This window comes from Phacochoerus africanus, chromosome 4 (genome assembly GCF_016906955.1).
Source record: "Phacochoerus africanus isolate WHEZ1 chromosome 4, ROS_Pafr_v1, whole genome shotgun sequence".
NCBI lineage: Eukaryota > Metazoa > Chordata > Mammalia > Artiodactyla > Suidae > Phacochoerus > Phacochoerus africanus.
This window is the reverse complement of record NC_062547.1, coordinates 16,067,877-16,085,342: the sequence shown is the minus strand read 5'-3', so window position 1 is coordinate 16,085,342 and position 17,466 is coordinate 16,067,877. Positions and strand designations below refer to the sequence as shown.

The 17,466-nt window shown below is 46.1% G+C and overlaps 1 protein-coding gene across 3 annotated transcripts in view; it reads left to right on the top strand.

Annotated features, from left to right (window-relative positions):
• The window catches only part of PTPRJ (protein tyrosine phosphatase receptor type J), a 176,949-nt gene that overhangs the window by 130,648 nt on the left and 28,835 nt on the right, over positions 1 to 17,466 (top strand). For 2 of the 3 annotated variants that reach the window (XM_047775710.1, XM_047775709.1), the window contains exons 6-11: positions 504 to 731; positions 3,416 to 3,682; positions 6,670 to 6,927; positions 11,662 to 11,919; positions 12,670 to 12,948; positions 15,727 to 16,023. In XM_047775710.1, the coding sequence (XP_047631666.1) occupies positions 504 to 731; positions 3,416 to 3,682; positions 6,670 to 6,927; positions 11,662 to 11,919; positions 12,670 to 12,948; positions 15,727 to 16,023 (1,587 nt within the window). The remainder of the gene's footprint in view (positions 1 to 503; positions 732 to 3,415; positions 3,683 to 6,669; positions 6,928 to 11,661; positions 11,920 to 12,669; positions 12,949 to 15,726; positions 16,024 to 17,466) is intronic. The other variant, XM_047775711.1, reaches the window with a different exon arrangement.

Below are 17,466 nucleotides of genomic sequence, written 5' to 3'. Positions count from 1 at the left end.
GACTCTTCTCTGTCCTTGTTGCTTCTTTCTCTTTAGCAGCTTTCGCCTGGTTCAGCAGTTCTGCCTGGTTCGCCCTCTCTCTGAAGGGGTCTGGTCCAGGAAAGAGTTCCTGGAGTGAGTGGGCTCTGAGTAGCCACGTGCAGATCATGTGGCCGTCCCGAGAAATCCATCTTTGGAGCTGGGTGGGAAAAGGTGACTTCTCAAAAGAAGGGGAGAGATGCAAATAGCTGAGTTGGTGAGAGAGGCCCCACTGTCTACGGTGCTACCTGGGATAAAAGTGCAAAGTCACATACCGGCCTCACTCAGGGCCCTCTCAGGAGCGTGTATCCTTCTGGGGGAGGAAAGGAACAGATATTTGTGTGGTAGCAGCTGTGGGTGCCGTTGGCAGTGCATTCTCATGGGGGGAGAGGAAGGGGTGGGGGAAGGGCAGCGGCGCTGAAAGAAGACAGGTTTGTTCTTCTGTTGCACGTCACGTCTGCTTTGCTTTTTTTGGTTTGAAACAGATGCCAACAAGACAGACAGCTTGTCCCAGCCACTCAGGAGCCCTGGCGCCCCTGGGTACAAATACCAACTGGAACCTGCAGACCTGCCCTCCGACCCTTCTCTGACCCCGGACACCACGAAAGTCCTGCTTTGGGGGTTAAAGTCTGATGCAGGGTACAAGGCCACTGTTTATCCCCGGGCAGCAGATGGCCCCGAAGGACAGCCCCAGGCCACAGAGTTCAAAACAAGTATGTTGAATTTTGTAACATAGCCACGGCCAGAGCTTTCTAGCACAAAATTTGTCTTCTGGGATTCTGGTTCTGAATTACCTCTTGCTTCTTAAGTAGTTTTGCTGTTGGAGGGAGTTTAAGTACTTTGTTGTCAGAGGGAGTTTTCTGGAAGAGATTTTTGGACAGAGCAGATCCAGTAAGTTTCTTTTCCTTTTCTTTTTTTTTTTGGCTGCACCCATGGCATATAGAAGTTCCTGGGCCATGGAGTTCCTGTTGTGGCTCAGTGGGTTAAGAACCCGACTAATATCCATGAGGATGTGGGTTCGATCCCTGGATTTGCTCAGTGAGTTAAGTAAGGATCCAGTGCTGCCGCGAGCATAGTTTGCAAATGCCGCTTGGATCTGGTGTTGTGGTGGTCGTGGTGTAGGCTGGCAGCTGCAGCTCCGATTCAGCCCCTACACAGGGAACTTCCTTAGGCTGCCGGTGCAGCCCTAGAGAGGAAAAAGAAAAAAGAAAAAAAATAAAAAAGAAGTTCCTGGGCCAGGGATCATACCTGCTCCACATCAGTGACCTGAGCCACAGCAGTGACAATACCAGATCCTTCACTGCTAGGCTGCTGGGAAACTCTGTTTCTGCTTCACTTTGTGTCCGAGACCCTTCTTCTATGGAACTCAGTGCAGCGTGTTGAGCAGCTGCCGTGTGCAGACGCTAGCTGCTGCCTCAGTCTCTCTTTCCTTTGACTCTGCAGACTAGCCAACGAGTCCAACTACTGGGATGTTTTTCTCTTGAACTTGATATTCACTTTGTCCATGTTGGTTAGGAGTTTTCCCCTTGAAAGACGAAAATGTGTTTCTTCTTTTGACCTGACCTTGGAAGGCATGCTGACCTTCCTGTGACATTTGCTGGCACCCACAAGTGCCAGGTATATTTCTATCTCTAATTTGTCAGCACTTCCACTCTGTATGTGGAACAATATTTAGAGGCTTTTGGGATCGGTGCTGATGAGAGGGTTAAGAAATGCATGGCCCCTCCCCTCGAGGGATGCCCCTATGGATGGGGAATTGAGGCAAATGTACATGAGAAGTCCATGGTCAGGCTCTGTGGGCTCAGAAACAACTGCTGCAGCCCTGTAGCCCTCGGGGGCTCGGTGGCAGGCAGCACAGACCGACTCTGGTTATGTTATCCCCAAATATATCTGTTCCAAAAGGCTGTCAGAGACCCATAGAATGGAGGGAGGGAGTGTGAGGCTGGAGGTCAAGGACAGAAACCAGGCTAGCATCCAGGAAAGTCTGGACTATGCTGGACTGGTGACCCTCCCTCCGGATTCTAAGGTGGTGAGGGGAAAGGGGCTCCTCCAGGGGTGCCGTTGACAATGATGGGGCTGTCCTACTCACAGGATGCTAGTGCAGGGGTGAGGGGGGCTGGGATCTAGGCTATGGGCCCCTCACCAAGCCATGCACCCCAGGGCAGAGCCATCCAGAGGAGGGTCTCTCTGCCTGATTTGCTAAAAGAGGCTCTTTAGATTAGTGTGGGCTGGGGCCCTCCTTTTTAAAGTGATTCGAGTGGAATTAAATAATGGATTATATGTTAAGCTTTTGGACATATGGATACACACAGAGTCTGGTTTGTGTTGATTGTCGTAGTGCCTAATAAATGATATCTGTATTATGTACACTCGTAATAATTATGTTATGGTCTTAACCTCCTCTCTGCTGTGGGTGTATGTATATGTATGTGTGTCTATATTCATGTACAGACACACACCCAGACTTTTTCAAGTAACTATCCAGGTGGAGTTAAGAGAACCACTGGAGGATGTTGAGACACCCAAGACTAGTTGTGGTAGAAAATCATGTCCAAGGCTGGAGAGCAAGGGGGAGGAGACAGTGTTTCTGGAGCCCAGTGAGGGGCTGGGGCCGTGGAGGACGCAGCTGGACCGGAACAGGTGACCCAGAGCAGGAGGCAGTACAGAGAAAGACTCCAGTTGTTTTCCTCCTCCAGCCAGCCCCCTAGGAGCCTGCCTGTGTCACCCGTTGGTGGAACCTGGTCCCAGGCCACCTGGCAGGAACGCCACTCACCCCCCAACCTGGGCCCCAGGGATGCAATGTGCAGGGGTCAGCCTCCTGGACACAGAACAGGCAGAAGAAGGTGGAGGATAACTTGGGAGGGTGGCGTGTGCAAATGGTGAATAACTTGTACTCTTTGAGTCAGGATTGTTATCCTGCTTTCATAGATGAGGAAGCTCAGGTTTTCCTAAGATCCACCTGCCTATTAAAGCTGAGCTGACCTTGGAATCCAGAGCTGCCCCCTGCTAAAGCCTGTGATCTTTAAGTGATCATGTAGAGTATGTTTATATGCTTGAGACCTTTTGGGGTCACCCTGAACCTCGTGGGGGGCATGTTGTTTGAGGTGTCCATTGCGATCTCTAAGAGTCAGCTCACAAAGAAGAACACAGACTAACTCCCCAGGTGCAATTGGTCAGGTGGTTTCTTCACTGAAGATGCTGCCTGAATTCTGCTGGGACCCCCATACAGTTGGGTACGTTGTAGTTGTACTTAAACGTGTAGAGTTGGAAGGAAGAATCACTGAGTGCTGCTTAGATTGGATGATGTGCCCTGCTGACAGCTCCTCTCTCTTTCTCTCTGTCTCTCTCTTTGGCTTGGCCCTTCTGGTGGTTGTTAACGCCTCTTGTGTCTTCGCAGATTCCAGTCAGGTTTTTGATATCAAAGTTGTGAACATCAGCGCCACCAGCTTGACCCTGACCTGGAAGATCAATGATCATGAGCCGTCCTCCATCTACACCTACGAGATACAGGTTGCTGGCGAGACAGAGTCCTTCAATCTCACTGTCAATGAGACTCAGGCCGTCCTCACTCCACTCAGATCGAGTTCCTTGTACAACATCACGGTGTGTCCTCTCCTCGACGGTGGTTCCACGGGCACGCCGGGCTTTCTCCAGGTGTACACCCGTGAGTCCACCCCTGCTTTGTTAACCTTTCATGCTTGCCTGCTCTGTGCCAAGCCCAGATACGAGACAGACTCTATTCCTGCCCTCACCGCTAAGCGTGTGGGTCCACAGGGACTCTTGCCGCCTTCAGGATGTGTGATCCAATAGCGATAATCATTGGTTGACCCTCCCACATGCCCAGCGTCACGTGACGTGCTTTCCTTGCGCTGTCTCATTTAATATCCTCAACTCTGTGACATGTCTGGCATTAGCCTTATTATGTGGATGAAGAAGCCAAAGCTGAGAGAGGTTCTGTGGGCAGGTGTCACAGCTTGTAAGTGTCAGAAGTGGGATTAGGCAGCTGGGCTCCCTGGACTCTAGCCTGTGCTTATAATGACCATTCTAGTGTGTTAGAGATGGGGAGCTAATTGGTACATGGAGACAAAAGGAATCTGTGTAATTCATGTCCCTTGTTCCTTTGGATGCTGATATTATAATGAGGCAGGACACAGCTACTATGCCTTGTCTTTTCTTCTCAGCCAACCGTCCCTTAAAAATAAGATGATAGGCAGCAAATAAAAAGGTTTCTGTTCCAAAGGAAGTCCAGTCATTAAAACAATAATGATATACCCATAGTTCAGTAATATAGCAGTATGATAATATATAATAGTATAATCTTTTCGGTATCACACTGTGCCAGAAGATTTACCTGTATCGCAGTGGTCTTCGTGGTAGGTGTTAGAATCCCTGTTTTACAGATGAGAAAGCCACAGCCTAGCACGGCTGGACAATTCACCCAGGACTGCAGAGCTGGCAGGTGGCAGAGCAGGGACTTGGCCCCAGGGGGCCCTGGCTCTGGACCCAGGGTTCATTCCACCAGAATGTTTAAGTGTCTGTTGCTGGCCAGGAAGCACACCTACAAATGTCTTCTGACCAGAATCTACATCCTTTTCTTCTTTTACTTTGTTACCGTTTAATCTCTCTGTTAGGATTAGGTTTGTGTGAGCAATGAAAAACTCCCAGAGTTTCCAAGAGAGAAATTTTTTCCTCCAGCATTCGGCAGGATGGGGTGGTAGAGTGTTAGCTCTGGCTTAGTTGCAGGAAACATACTAGCAACTCTTTTAAGCTGAAAGAGGTTTAATCTTGGGAATCGAGGGTTTTCATAGAATCCCTGGAAAAGCTGGTGCGTTAGTTTGCTAGGACTGCCATAGTAAGTATGACAGGTTGGGAGATTAAACAGCAGAATTCTCCTCTTAGCTCTGGAGACAAGAAGTCTGACATCAATGAAGTTCCCGTCGTGGCGCAGTGGTTAACGAAAACGACTAGGAACCATGAGGTCATGGGTTCGATCCCTGGCCTTGCTCAGTGGGTTAAGGATCTGACGTTGCTGTGAGCTGTGGTGTAGGCTGCAGACATGGCTCGGATCCCGTGTTGCTGTGGCTCTGGCGTAGGCTGGTGACTACAGCTCTGATTGGACCCCTAGCCTGGGAACCTCCATATGCTGCGGGAAGCAGCTCTAGAAAAGGCAAAAAGACAAAAAAAAAAAAAAAAAGTCTGACATCAAGGTGATGCAGGGTTGGTTTATTCTGATGCCTCCATTCTTGGCTCTGCAATGGCCATCCTCTCCTTGTGTCTGTACGTGGTTGTCCTTTGGTCTGTGCAGATCTGTGTCCTGTCTCTTCTTCTAATAAGGACACTAGTCAGACTAGGGCCCACTTAATGACCCTATCTTATCATAATCACCTCTTTAAAAACCTGACCTGCAAATATGGCCAGATTCTGAGGTGTACTGGGGGTCAGGACTTCAACATATGAATTTTGAGGGGACACATTTCAACTCATAACACATGGGATGCAGGCTTTAGGCTGGGACCCAGGAATGACTCCTAGTCTAAGGGTGCAGAACTCCTTACCCAGAGAGTCCCCAGCTGTGTCACAGTCAGCAGCCCTGGCTGGAGTTGTTGGTTCTAGGAATGTACTGAGCTGCCATCCTGGCATCAGAAATCTGTAGCCACCACCATGATGTTGGTTCTAGAGCTAGGCTGCCTGAGCTCCAGGCATCACACCCACATTCCAGCTGCAGGAAGGAGGAAGCATAGAAAGTGGTGCTCCACCCTTTACAGATGCTTCCTACAAGCCATATAGTACTTCTGACATCCCATTGGCCAGAAGTTAGTCACATGGCTAGTCTGCTTGCAAGGGGGTTTGGGAAATGTAGTTTTTATCCCCATGCTGTGGACAGTGCTAAAAATTTGGGGTTATATGATTAAGGAAAATGGGAAGGATGGATTTTTGGGAGTCAGCAGCAGCCTCTGCTGCCCATCCTTAAACAGAGACTCTGAGATGCTTAGTAAAAAGCAGATCAAGGAGTTCCCGTCGTGGCGCAGTGGTTAACGAATCCGACTAGGAACCATGAGGTCGCGGGTTCGGTCCCTGCCCTTGCTCAGTGGGTTATCGATCCAGTGTTGCCGTGAGCTGTGGTGTAGGTTGCAGACGCAGCTCGGATCCCGCGTTGCTGTGGCTCTGGTGTAGGCCGGTGGCTACAGCTCCGATTGGACCCCTAGCCTGGGAACCTCCATATGCCGTAGGAGCGGCCCAAGAAATAGCAACAACAACAACAACAAAAAAATAAAATAAAATAAAGTGCAGTTTTCAAAAAAATAAATAAATAAATAAAAAAGCAGATCAAGCAGCCAGCAGTGGCCAAGGTCCTACGCCAGAGCCGGAGCCTTTGACCCAGGGGAATTCTCTCTTTTCATTCTCTGTGAGTGGCTTTGTACAACTTAAACATGCTTTTCTACACTCCTGCAGCCAAGGGTTCTCTTGTTGGTTAGAAACTCGAGTTTCTGAGAGGTTCGTGGTGCAGATGATAAAACAAAAAGAGAAAAAGAGAGGTTGGGTGTCCCAAGTATGCATTTAATCTCGGTGTAAAGGTTTGGTGAGGTTTCAGTCACTTATATCTTCTGGAGAAACAGATTCTTAATCTAGTAATTTACTTTCTTCCCACAGCCCCCAGTCCAGTTTCTGACTTCCGAGTGACAAGTGTCAGTGCAAGGGAAATTGGCTTAGCGTGGAGCAGCAATGACTCTAATTCCTTTAGGATATATACCACACAGAGTACAACTGGGAAAGCTCAGGAGGAGACAACCACCAACCAGAGCATTGTCATTGGTGGCTTATACCCTGGCACCACATATCGTTTTGACATTCTTCCACAAGGACCGAATGGGACTCAAGGGGACTCCCAAACAGTTTCCACTAGAACTGGTAAGCCAACAGGCTGTGTTTTCTGCGAAACAGCCATGTTTCCTAAGGGAAGTCAGCATAATTTGTAAGCATCAGGTTTTCCAAACATTGCTTTTCTTTTAATATTTAATAAAAATCTTTAAAAAATTTATAACAACAGCAATGCAGATTCATTATATAAAATACAGACAGGCAAAAGTAGACACATCACACGTAAACCATCAACCAGAGATGATCACTGATAATGTTTGATGTGTGATATTTTAGAATTTCAAGATAGATACTGATGTGCATATGTGTGTGTATTTTCTCTTTTCTAAATGTTGAAGTCATCTTGTACATGTTTTTTATAACCTGATTATTTTTACTTACAGGTTTATTATGAATAGTCTTCCTTATCAGTATGAATATATTTTTGCGGGATAATTACAGTAACTGCTTGCCATTCTACTGTTTGAGACAGGGATCAGCAGATAATACTGGCCCATGGGCCAAATCTGGCCCACTGCCTGTTTTATAAATAAAGTTTTATTGGAATACAACCATGCTCCTTTTCTTCCTTCCCTCCCTTCCTTCCTCCCTCTCTCCATCTTTCTCTCTTCCTTCGGTCCTTCCTTGTTTTCTTGCTTTCTTTTCCAAGCTCATTTCTTTATATAATGTCTATGGCTTCTTTTGTACTAGAAATGAGAGTTGCAACAGAGACTATTTCGCTTTCAAAACCCAAACTATTTGTTTCTTTTGTTGTTGTCGTTGTTGTTGTTGTCTTTTGTCTTTTTAGGGCTGCACCCGCGGCATATGGAGGTTCCCAGGCTAGGGGTCCAATTGGAGCTACAGCTGCCGGCCTACACCACAGCCACAGCAGCGTGGGATCCGAGCCATGTCTGCGACCTACACCACAGCTCATGGTAATGCTGGATCCTTAACCCACTGAGTGAGGTCAGGGGTCGAACCCTCAACCTCATGGTTCCTAGTCAGATTCGTTTCCACTTGCACCATGACAGGGCCTCCTAAAAAAAAATTTTTTTTTAAATATAGTTGATTTATAATGTTCTGTCAGTTTCTCAATTTCTGCTGTACAGCAGAGTGGCCCAGTCATACATATACATGTATATATATATATATATACATATATATATATATATACATACATAGAGATATTCTTTTTCTCACATTATCCTCCATCAGGTTCCATCACAAGTGACTAGATATAGTTCCCTGTGAAAGATCTGCTTTTGAAACAAGGGAACTGCTAACATGCATCCCTCAGAGGAATTTCAGTAATTTCCTTTCAGGTCTGAATTTCATTTTTATTTTAGGGTTTTTAAAAAATTTTTTTTTTTAAGTCTGAATTTCAGGTTAGACTGTTGAGATAGGGTCGTAGTATCAGTGTATATTTTTTTCTTTCTTAATGGCAAGTGGACCACCAGTGTGGGATCCCTTTGGTGTTGCGTGACTTTCTGAGGCCCAGAATTCAATGTAATTATAATATAATTATAATTATAATATAATATAATATTGTGAGGGTCTACAAAGTTCGGGGCTCTCATCCTGTATTTATACGTTTTTAACACAACTTCAAGAGGTGAGTACTATTATCGTCTCTATTTTACAGAGTAGGAAGTGGGGACTCTGTGAACTTAAGTAGTTGGCCCAGAGTGACAAGGTAGTGACCTGGCCTCTGTCTGGCTTTGCTTTAACCACAGTGTGGAATGACACTTTGATGGGGTGCAGCTGCAAAACTAATTTAGGTCTGTTCATAAGGAGAAGAAATCTCTTGTACTGTTGCCTGTAATTGTCCCACTGAATGGACATCAAGAAGGGTTGTGATAAGGCACTAGCCTCTAATTGATCAATGTTCATTATTATTGGGGAGAATCAATATAACAACATTAAAAGCAATTTTGGGAGATCCCATCATGGCTCAGAAGTAACAAACCCGACTAGTATCCATGAGCACGCGGGTTTGATCTCTGGCCTCACTCAGTGGGTTAAGGATCCGGTGTTGCCGTGAGCTGTGGTGTAGCTCGCAGATATGGCTCGGATCCTGCATTGCTGTGGCTGTGGAGTAGGCTGGAAGCTACAGCTCTGCTTCAACCCCTAGCCTGAGAATTTCCATATGCTGCAAGTGGGACCCTAAAAAGCAAAATAAATAAATAAAAGCAATTTTGGAAAAGGGAAATAAATACTGCATGACCCAGCAATTCTACTCCTACTTATATATATTTCTAGGAGAATTGACAGCAGGGTCTGGAATTGTACACTGATGTTCATAGTACATGATCCAGAGTAGCTAAGAGATGGAGGTAGCCAAGTGTCCATCAGCTGATGAATGGAGGAGTTCCCTGGTGGCTCAGTGGGTTAAGGACCTGATGTCATCACTTTTGTGGCTCTGGTTACTGCTGTGGTTTGGGTTTGATCCCTGGCCCAGCAACTTCTGCTTGCCAGGGGCATGGCCAAAAAAACCCCTAAAACAAAACAAAAAACAGACAAAGCAGATGAATGGATAGACAAAATGTGGTATATCTATACAATAGAATATTATTTAGCCATAAAAAGGAATGGAGTACGGAGGCATGCTACAGCATGGATAAACATTAAAAACATTATGGTAAGTGAAAGAAGCCAGATATAGAAGGACAAAGATCATATGATTCCACTTAGATGAGGTGCCTACAACAGGCATGTTTATAGAGACAGAAAGTAGAATAGAGGGTCTAGGAGGAGGGAGGAGAGAGGAGTTGTTTGATGGGAACAGAGTTTGTGTTGAGGATGCCGAAATGTTTTGGGTTTAGATAGTGGTGATGGTGACACAACATTGTCAGTGTGTTTCATGCTCCTGAGTTGTACACTTAGCCCTGGATAAGATGATAGATATGTTATGTGTATTTTACCACCATAAAAAAGAAGGGAAACAAAAATAACTCTATTCGTATAACCCAACTGAACTTCTTTTCTGTCTGTGTCCATGGACATACATTTAGTTTGTAGCTTTGGAATTACTATAAGAATCTTTTTTTTTTTTTTTGTATTTTACTCAGTATATACCATAACTTCCTTTCCATAGTTGCTACGGTCTTCGTGTTTTTAGTGGCTGCAGACTATTTCATCATGTAGCCAGATCACAGTGTATCTAGCGCTTCTCTTTTTTACAGCATGTTTAGGTTATTTCTGCTGTTTTGATGTTTATAGAAAACTGTGGCCTTTCATGGTCTTTTGCCTGTAGAATCCCTTTGACATCAGGAATCTGGTGGTTGGGAAGGAGGACTCTCAAAGTGTCCTTCCTTTAAGGAAAACCCACTTAAAAAATTAATTTTGGGAGTTCCTGTCATGGTGCAGTGGTTAATGAATCCGACTAGGAACCATGAGGTTGTGGGTTCGATCCCTGCCCTTGCTCAGTGGGTTAACGATCTGGCGTTGCCACGAGCTGTGGTGTAGGTCGCAGACACGGCTCGGATCCTGCGTTGCTGTGGCTCTGGCGTAGGCTGGCAGCTACAGCTCCGATTAGACCCCTAGCCTGGGAAACTCCATGTGCCATGGGAGCGGCCCAAGAAATGGCAAAAAGACGACAACAACAACAACAACAAATTAATTTTGGAATTGGTCTCTTCAAAAAAATAAAATGTTTATGAAATAAAATAAAAACAAATTTAGGAGCAGGTAGTATGTGCATGTGGTACAAAATTTTAAAAAAATGTGCAAGGTTTTATAGTGAAAACATTTCCCTCTTTTGTCCTCCATCCACCCAATGCCTGGTTACCAGGTAAAGGGAAGTTCTGAAAGCAAGGGGAGAAAAGAGGCCCCCTTATCTAGTTTTTTCAGGGCCTTGATCTGTGCATTTCTTGCGGCTGGTTCATTGTGTAGAGGTGGGGTGATCTGAACACAGAACCCGAAGGACTCATGGGGGTGATTTCTCTTCTGACTCCTGGCTCAGAGGGTGGAGGGCATGTGTGTTTTTTTCCTCTCTCTACTGCAGCCTCAAAGGCTCCTACTTAGGAAGTGTCAACTCTCCATTTCAGTTTTTCTCTTCAGTATGCCTGACTGTGGGACAGGAAGATGTTTTCTTTTGAGGGAGTGAGTTTAAAAGACCTATTTGTGGAGATGTAATAATGCATACTCAAAAAGCACACACTCAAACAGTCCGAACTGCATGGTTTGATCAGTTTTCACAAACCAAACCCATACGGTCCCCGGCACTCAGACCAAGAAGCTAAACATGAAGTTCCCCTTTGTGGCTCAGTGAGTTAAGAACCCAACTAGTATCCATGAGGATGCAGTTCGATCCCTGGCCTGGCTCAGTGGGTTAAGGATCAGGCGTGCCACAAGCTGTGGTGTAGGTCCCAGATGCAGTTTGGATCTGGTGTTGCTGTGCTTGTGGCGAAGGCTGGCAGCTGCAGCTCTGCTCTGATTCAACCCCTGGCCTGGTTGCCCCCTTAAAAAGAAAAAAAGGGAAAAAAAAAAAGGCGACCATGGTTTCCTCTCTGGAAGACCCCTGAAGATGGGACATTTCTATGACAAAGGCAAAAGACCAGAAACCTTAGGTTGAGCTGGTAAGTTCATGGGTGCTAGAGAAGAGCCAACATTCTTGACAGAACTGAATGTGTGTTTCTCACCTAAGTTTGGGCGTTGGCTGTTCGTGAACGCATTTAAGAGCTTGATGGCAAAAGAGCCAGTGCTCTTGACAGACACTTTGGAATCAAGCTGGATGTTGTGATGGTCATGATCAGACTTCTTTTGTCCTTCCTCTCCTCCGACCAGACTCCAGTGCGGTGTTTGACATCCAGGTGGTTAATGTCACCACGACCGACATGCAGTTGAAGTGGCGGAATACCGACAGTGCTCCTGGGTACCTCTACCTGGTACGCGTACAGTCTGAGCACAGCGTTCGTGAGATGAACAGTTCCCACGAAGCCATCACTCTCGGGGGCCTGGTCCCTGGCACCTTATATAACATCACGATCATCCCCGAAGTGAACCACGTCCAGGGGAACGCCAGCTCCACAGCCCAGTACACACGTAAGCATGTTAGGACACCCTCCCGAGGTCTCCTCCTTGACTCCACTTGGAGGGTGGGAGGTGAGCGTCGGGGAAACGATGGGGCAGGAGGCCCCTGTGTGTCTGGGCTCCAGGTAGCATGTGCAACCGTGTAAGCGGAAAACGTTGACCTCAGCAGAGATTCTGCTGTGCTCATGGGGCGTGATGCTGAGCCCTGAGAGCCCAGTGGTCTTCAGAAGCAGAAAGGATGGGATCTCATAAGCCTGGGAAATTATTCCATTCATCCTTTGGGAACACAGACAAGAGGAGAGTCACGCTGTCGTGTTCGAGGCACCTTGTGCGCAACAGTGAGAGAAGCGCTTTGCTCATGGACCTAAATATATGGTAGGGATGGTAGCTGAGAATGTCTTTCTAGTATCCTTTTCTCTACATTTCAAAAACAGATAAGAAATTACATCTTGAAACTCTATTTCAGATACACTTAAAAGAAGCCTGAAAAACTTTAATTCTTTTGAGGTTTCATCGGTATAATTATTTTCTGAATGTCTTTTGGGGAAGCCTTCTGTCTTTTGAGCCATCACATATCAGCTCTAGTCTTTCCCAAAAGGAGCCAGGCTGTTTTTTTATTAAATTGAATTAATTCATTTTCAGGCTATTTTTATTATTTTTTTAATTAAATGAATTTATTTTTAGGCTATTTTTAGATGCAGACAGTAAAATGGTTCTGGAATTTTAAGTTAATCCATGTTTTTTGTTTATGTTTAAACTAAGGGCCCAGCAATGTGTCCAACGTTAAAATAAGTACCAACACCACGGCAGCAACCTTAACTTGGGAGAACTTTGATGAAGCCTCTTCCAGGTACACCTACCGCCTTCTGATTGAGCAGGAAGGAAATGCCAGCAAGACAACGCAGATAGTCACTGGCGTTGGCATCACCAGTGCTACAGTCACCGAGTTAATACCTGGCTCCTCATACATAGTAGAGATCTTCTCACAGGTGGGGGATGGCACTGAGTCACTGGCACCTGATCGGCAGTCATTCTGTACAGGTGAGCAGCCCCAGGTGCCTCTTGGGCTCTTTCTTGTGTGCTGCTGGCCTTGCACGCAGGTCCTTATAGTCAGCTTTAGCTGATCAGCTTTTGTGTGGTGTGCCCTAACAGACACCGCACTTTCTGAGCATCCTAATAGCTTATTAGTGCTGTCTTGTTGCCCACATTGTTTATTCACTCAACAAATATGTATTGAGCACTTACCATATGCCGGGCACTATTAAAGGACACAGATAATAAGCCCCTGCCTTTCTGGAACTTATATTCTGATGGGGAAGATACAACAAACAAGAGATGTTTTGGGGAGTTCCCGTCGTGGCTCAGTGGTTAGTGAATCTGACTAGGAACCATGAGGTTGCGGGTTCGATCCCTGGCCTCGCTCAGTGGGTTAAGGATCTGGTATTGCTGTGAGCTGTGGTGTAGGTTGCGGATGTGGCTTGGATCCTTTGTTGTTGTGGCTCTGACATAGGCCAGTGGCTACAACTCCGATTAGACCCCTAGCCTGGGAATCTCCATATGCTGCAGGAGCAGCTCTGGAAAAGACAAAAAAAAAAAAAAAAGTTTTTGGATGGTGATTACCGCTAAGGAGGGAGAAATAAACAAGGATGGGGGAAATAAGGTATTTGTCTTGGGAAGACTTCAGTGAAAAGGTGACTTTTGAGCAAAGACTTAAAGGAAGCAAAGCCAGCCAAGTGGATATCGGGGCATCATGGGCAGAGGGGTAGCCTGTGCTCAGGCCCCAGGGCTGGAGTGTCCCTGCTGTGTTGAAGAAAGAGCAGGAGGGAGAGGGTGGGAGGTGAGGCCCGAGAGGTGATGGGCCAGGGCATGGGTGAGCTCTGGGCTGGCAGATCAGAGTTTGGCTTTTACACTGAAAAGATGGAGAGGATAGTTTTAAAGAGAATGCTCAGCTTTTTCATCTTTCTTTTTTTCTTTTTACTGCTGCCCCTGCAGCATATGAAGTTCCCAGGCCAGGGGTTGAATTGGAGCTGCAGCTGCTGGCCTACACTACTGCTGCAGCAGCCCTGGATCCTTAACCGATGGAGTGAGGCCACGCATCAAACCTGCATCCTCAGGGACACTATGTTGGGTTCTTAACCTGCTGAGCCACAACGGGACTCCTTTTTCACCTCCCCCCCCCCCTTTTTTTTTTTTTGGTCTTTTTAGGGCCACACCCATGGCATATGGAGGTTCCCAGGCTAGGGGTCAAATCAGAGCTGTAGCTGCTGGCCTACGCTACAGCCACAGCAACGCCAGATCCGAGCTGCGTCTGCGACCTACACCACAGCTCACGGCAACACTGAATCCTTAACCTGCTGAGCGAGGCCAGGGGTTGAACCCACAACCTCATGGTTCCTAGTCAGATGAGTTTCCGCTGCACCACGATGGGAACTCCGTTTTTCACCTTTGTTGATCCTTATGTCTCAATGCAAAAAAAGTGTGTGACCTTTTCAAGAGAAGACGGACGAGGCCTGCGTCTAACTGGGGGTGCTTTCAGAGTGTTACCCGGGGAATGTTTTGTGGACGGCTGAGTACTGCTGCTCACAGTTCTGATCACCCCCGCACTTGTGAACCACTTGTTTCCCCACCGTCTCTGCACCTGCTTCCCCTCTTCTTTAGGCCAAGCCATTCAGGTGTGTTCAGGCTGATTTGGAAGGGGGCAGGGGTCTCAACGGGTCAGCCTCCCATATAGACCTGGAACCTCCATGACCTCTGACCTTTCCCAGGGAGGGGTTAATGAGATCCCTGCAGCTTCAAGTCCCCTCTGCTAACTCAGGCTCATTGACCTCTGATCCTTGGTGTTTGGGCAGCTTCCATTGCTAATAGGTAGCTACAATCATTTTAGCCTGTAGCAAGAGAAAGGCATCTAGGGGCGTTATTAGTGGGGGTGGATGGAACAGGAGCTGGCGGAGTGTATGTGTGTTATGGGGCAGGTTACCTTTCCAGGGGTCAGGTGGAGAATGTGGGAATTATACTCGGCGACTCACTAGAACTTTTCCTGCTTTAAAACAGTACAACACGAATGACACTGTTCTCCCCAGGGTGGTAACACAGAGTTTTCCATTTATATTGATTTAATTATTGGCTCTCAATAGAATGCTATCGGCCCTCAGAGACAAATAACATTCCATTTTATTTTGTTTTTATTTTTTAAATTATAGTTGATTCACAATGTTGTGCCCATTTCTGCGGAACAGCAATAACACCGCATTTGAAAGATGAAGAAACTGATACCATTTCCCATTGAGTAGTCAGCCTGTCGTGTGTGTAGAGAACACTCTAGACTTGGATTTAGAAAAGCTGGGTTCCAGTTTTGGCTTCACCACTGACCAACTGTGTCCTCTGTAGCAAATTACTTCCTTCATCTCTCTAAGCCTCAGTTGGTTCATCTGCAGAAGGGGACAGTAGTATTCCTGCCTGTTCTAGAAAGATTGTCAAGAGAGTCCCCACATGAGATGACACAGATGAAGAGGTTGCTGCCACCCACAGTGTGTTATAGTTGCCTCTTGGAGCCCCTTTCTCTTCCAGCCTGAGCCTGGCCGCCACCGTTTTATTTAATCCTCAAGTGGTCCTGCAGCTGAGGCTCAGAGCAGTTGGGAGACTGACCCAAGGTCACACAGACCGGTCAGGGCGGATTCAAGGTCAGCCTCTGCCTCTTCTGCCACATCCCATGGCTGTGTCCTCGTCACCGATGGGCCAGGATTCTGCTGCTCCCCCGGTGTCCGTGTGTGCAAAGGAGAAAGCCCCTGAATTTCATGACGTGCTGTGCTTGCTTTGCAGATCCTGCACCTGTAGCCTCCTTCCACTGTGAGGTGGTCCCCAGAGAGCCAACCTTGGTCCTCAAGTGGCCCTGCCCTTTTGGCACCAACACAGGCTTCATGCTGGAGGTCAGCAATGGAGGCTGGAGAAACATGACATACCTGGAGAGCTGCTCCTCAGAGAACGGCTCTGAGTACAGGACGGAGGTCACGTATTTGAATTTTTCTACCTCGTACAACATCAGCATCACTGCCTTGTCCTGTGATGGCTCCAAGATGGCAGCGCCCACCCAGAACACCTGCCTCACTGGCATCACAGGTGGGCTCCGTGGCGGCAGGGTGGTCAGATGACTTTGTGGACATCTCTGGAGAGCTGACCCAGGGGGTCTGCAAGTATAGCCTAGAATTAAAAAAAAAAAAATTTAATCCTAAAATATTGGTTTTTGTTGGCATAGACTGTCAACTCAGTTCTATAGAAATCTGGTCTCAAAGAGGAGAGGAAGAGGGGATCCTTTTTTACGTTCCAAAAGGTTTCTTTGCTTTACAGAATAATTTATTGACACATTAATCTTTTAAGGAGTAAATTCCCCTGCTGCATTAAAACAAAGCATTTTTTATAGAAACGTTCAAATATCTACAAAAGCGAAGGACAGTGTAACAGAACCCATATACCCATCATCACCGTTGAATGTTTATCAGCACCCAACCAATCTTGCTTCATTTCTCTCCCTCCTCCCTTATCGAGTTTCTTTGAGACCAGTCCTGGTCTTTCTGTCATTTATATGTAAATATTTCAGTATGTGTTGACATCTTTTCCCTTTCTTTCAAACATAACCACGTTACCATTACACTTATAAATTTAACGATACTTTAAAAAATGCTATTATCAGATATTTAGTCAAGGTTCATATTCCCCTAGAATCTGTGCTAACAAGCTCCTCAGCTGTTTTGGGAAATGGGCTTATTCACAGGGTATCTCCCTGCTTAATCTTTTCATGACTCTCTTTTTTTTTTCGGTATTCGGAAAAAATTGATTCTTTGCTTTTTTTTTTATTATTACTCAAATGAATTTATCACATCTGTCGTTGTATAATGATCCTAACAATCCAATTTCACAGGATTTCCATCCCATAACCCAAGCACATCCCCCCACCCCCCAAACTGTCTCCTCCAGAGACCATAAGTTTTTCAATGTCTGAGTCAGCATCTGTTCTAAGTCTCTTTCTGTTTCATTATATTCATTTTTTGTTTAATTTTTATATGTACTTTGCCCCCTGTGTCTTTGCTTAAATTATGTCTTAGGTCGACCTGGTTGAATTGGTTTTGCTTTGTGCTTTTTGACTCCTAGATTATTTCCTTTAGGATATCAGAATGTTTCTGGACAATTTCTAAAGAATTCGTGGTTGAGGGAGTTCCCTGGTGGCTCAGCCTGAGGATCTGGCATTGTTCCTGCTGTGACTGAGGTCACTGCTGTGGCATGGGTTTGATCCCTGGCCCACGAACTTCTGCATGCTGTGAGTGCTGTTAAAAAAAAAAAAAAAAGAATTAGTGGTTGAAATAGTAAGAAAAAGCTTCTTCAGGGTCATTGACTTAAAAAGTGGTTGAGGAATTCTAGGGACAGAGCCTTGGGCTTAGGCAGATCTCGGTTTGATTGTAAAGTCTGCCTTTTACCAGCTATGTGGTCTCAGAAAAGCTGCTTAACTTCTCTGAGCCTTTTTTCACTTGGTTGTAAAAAAGAGGAACTAAAACCTGCCATCCAGGG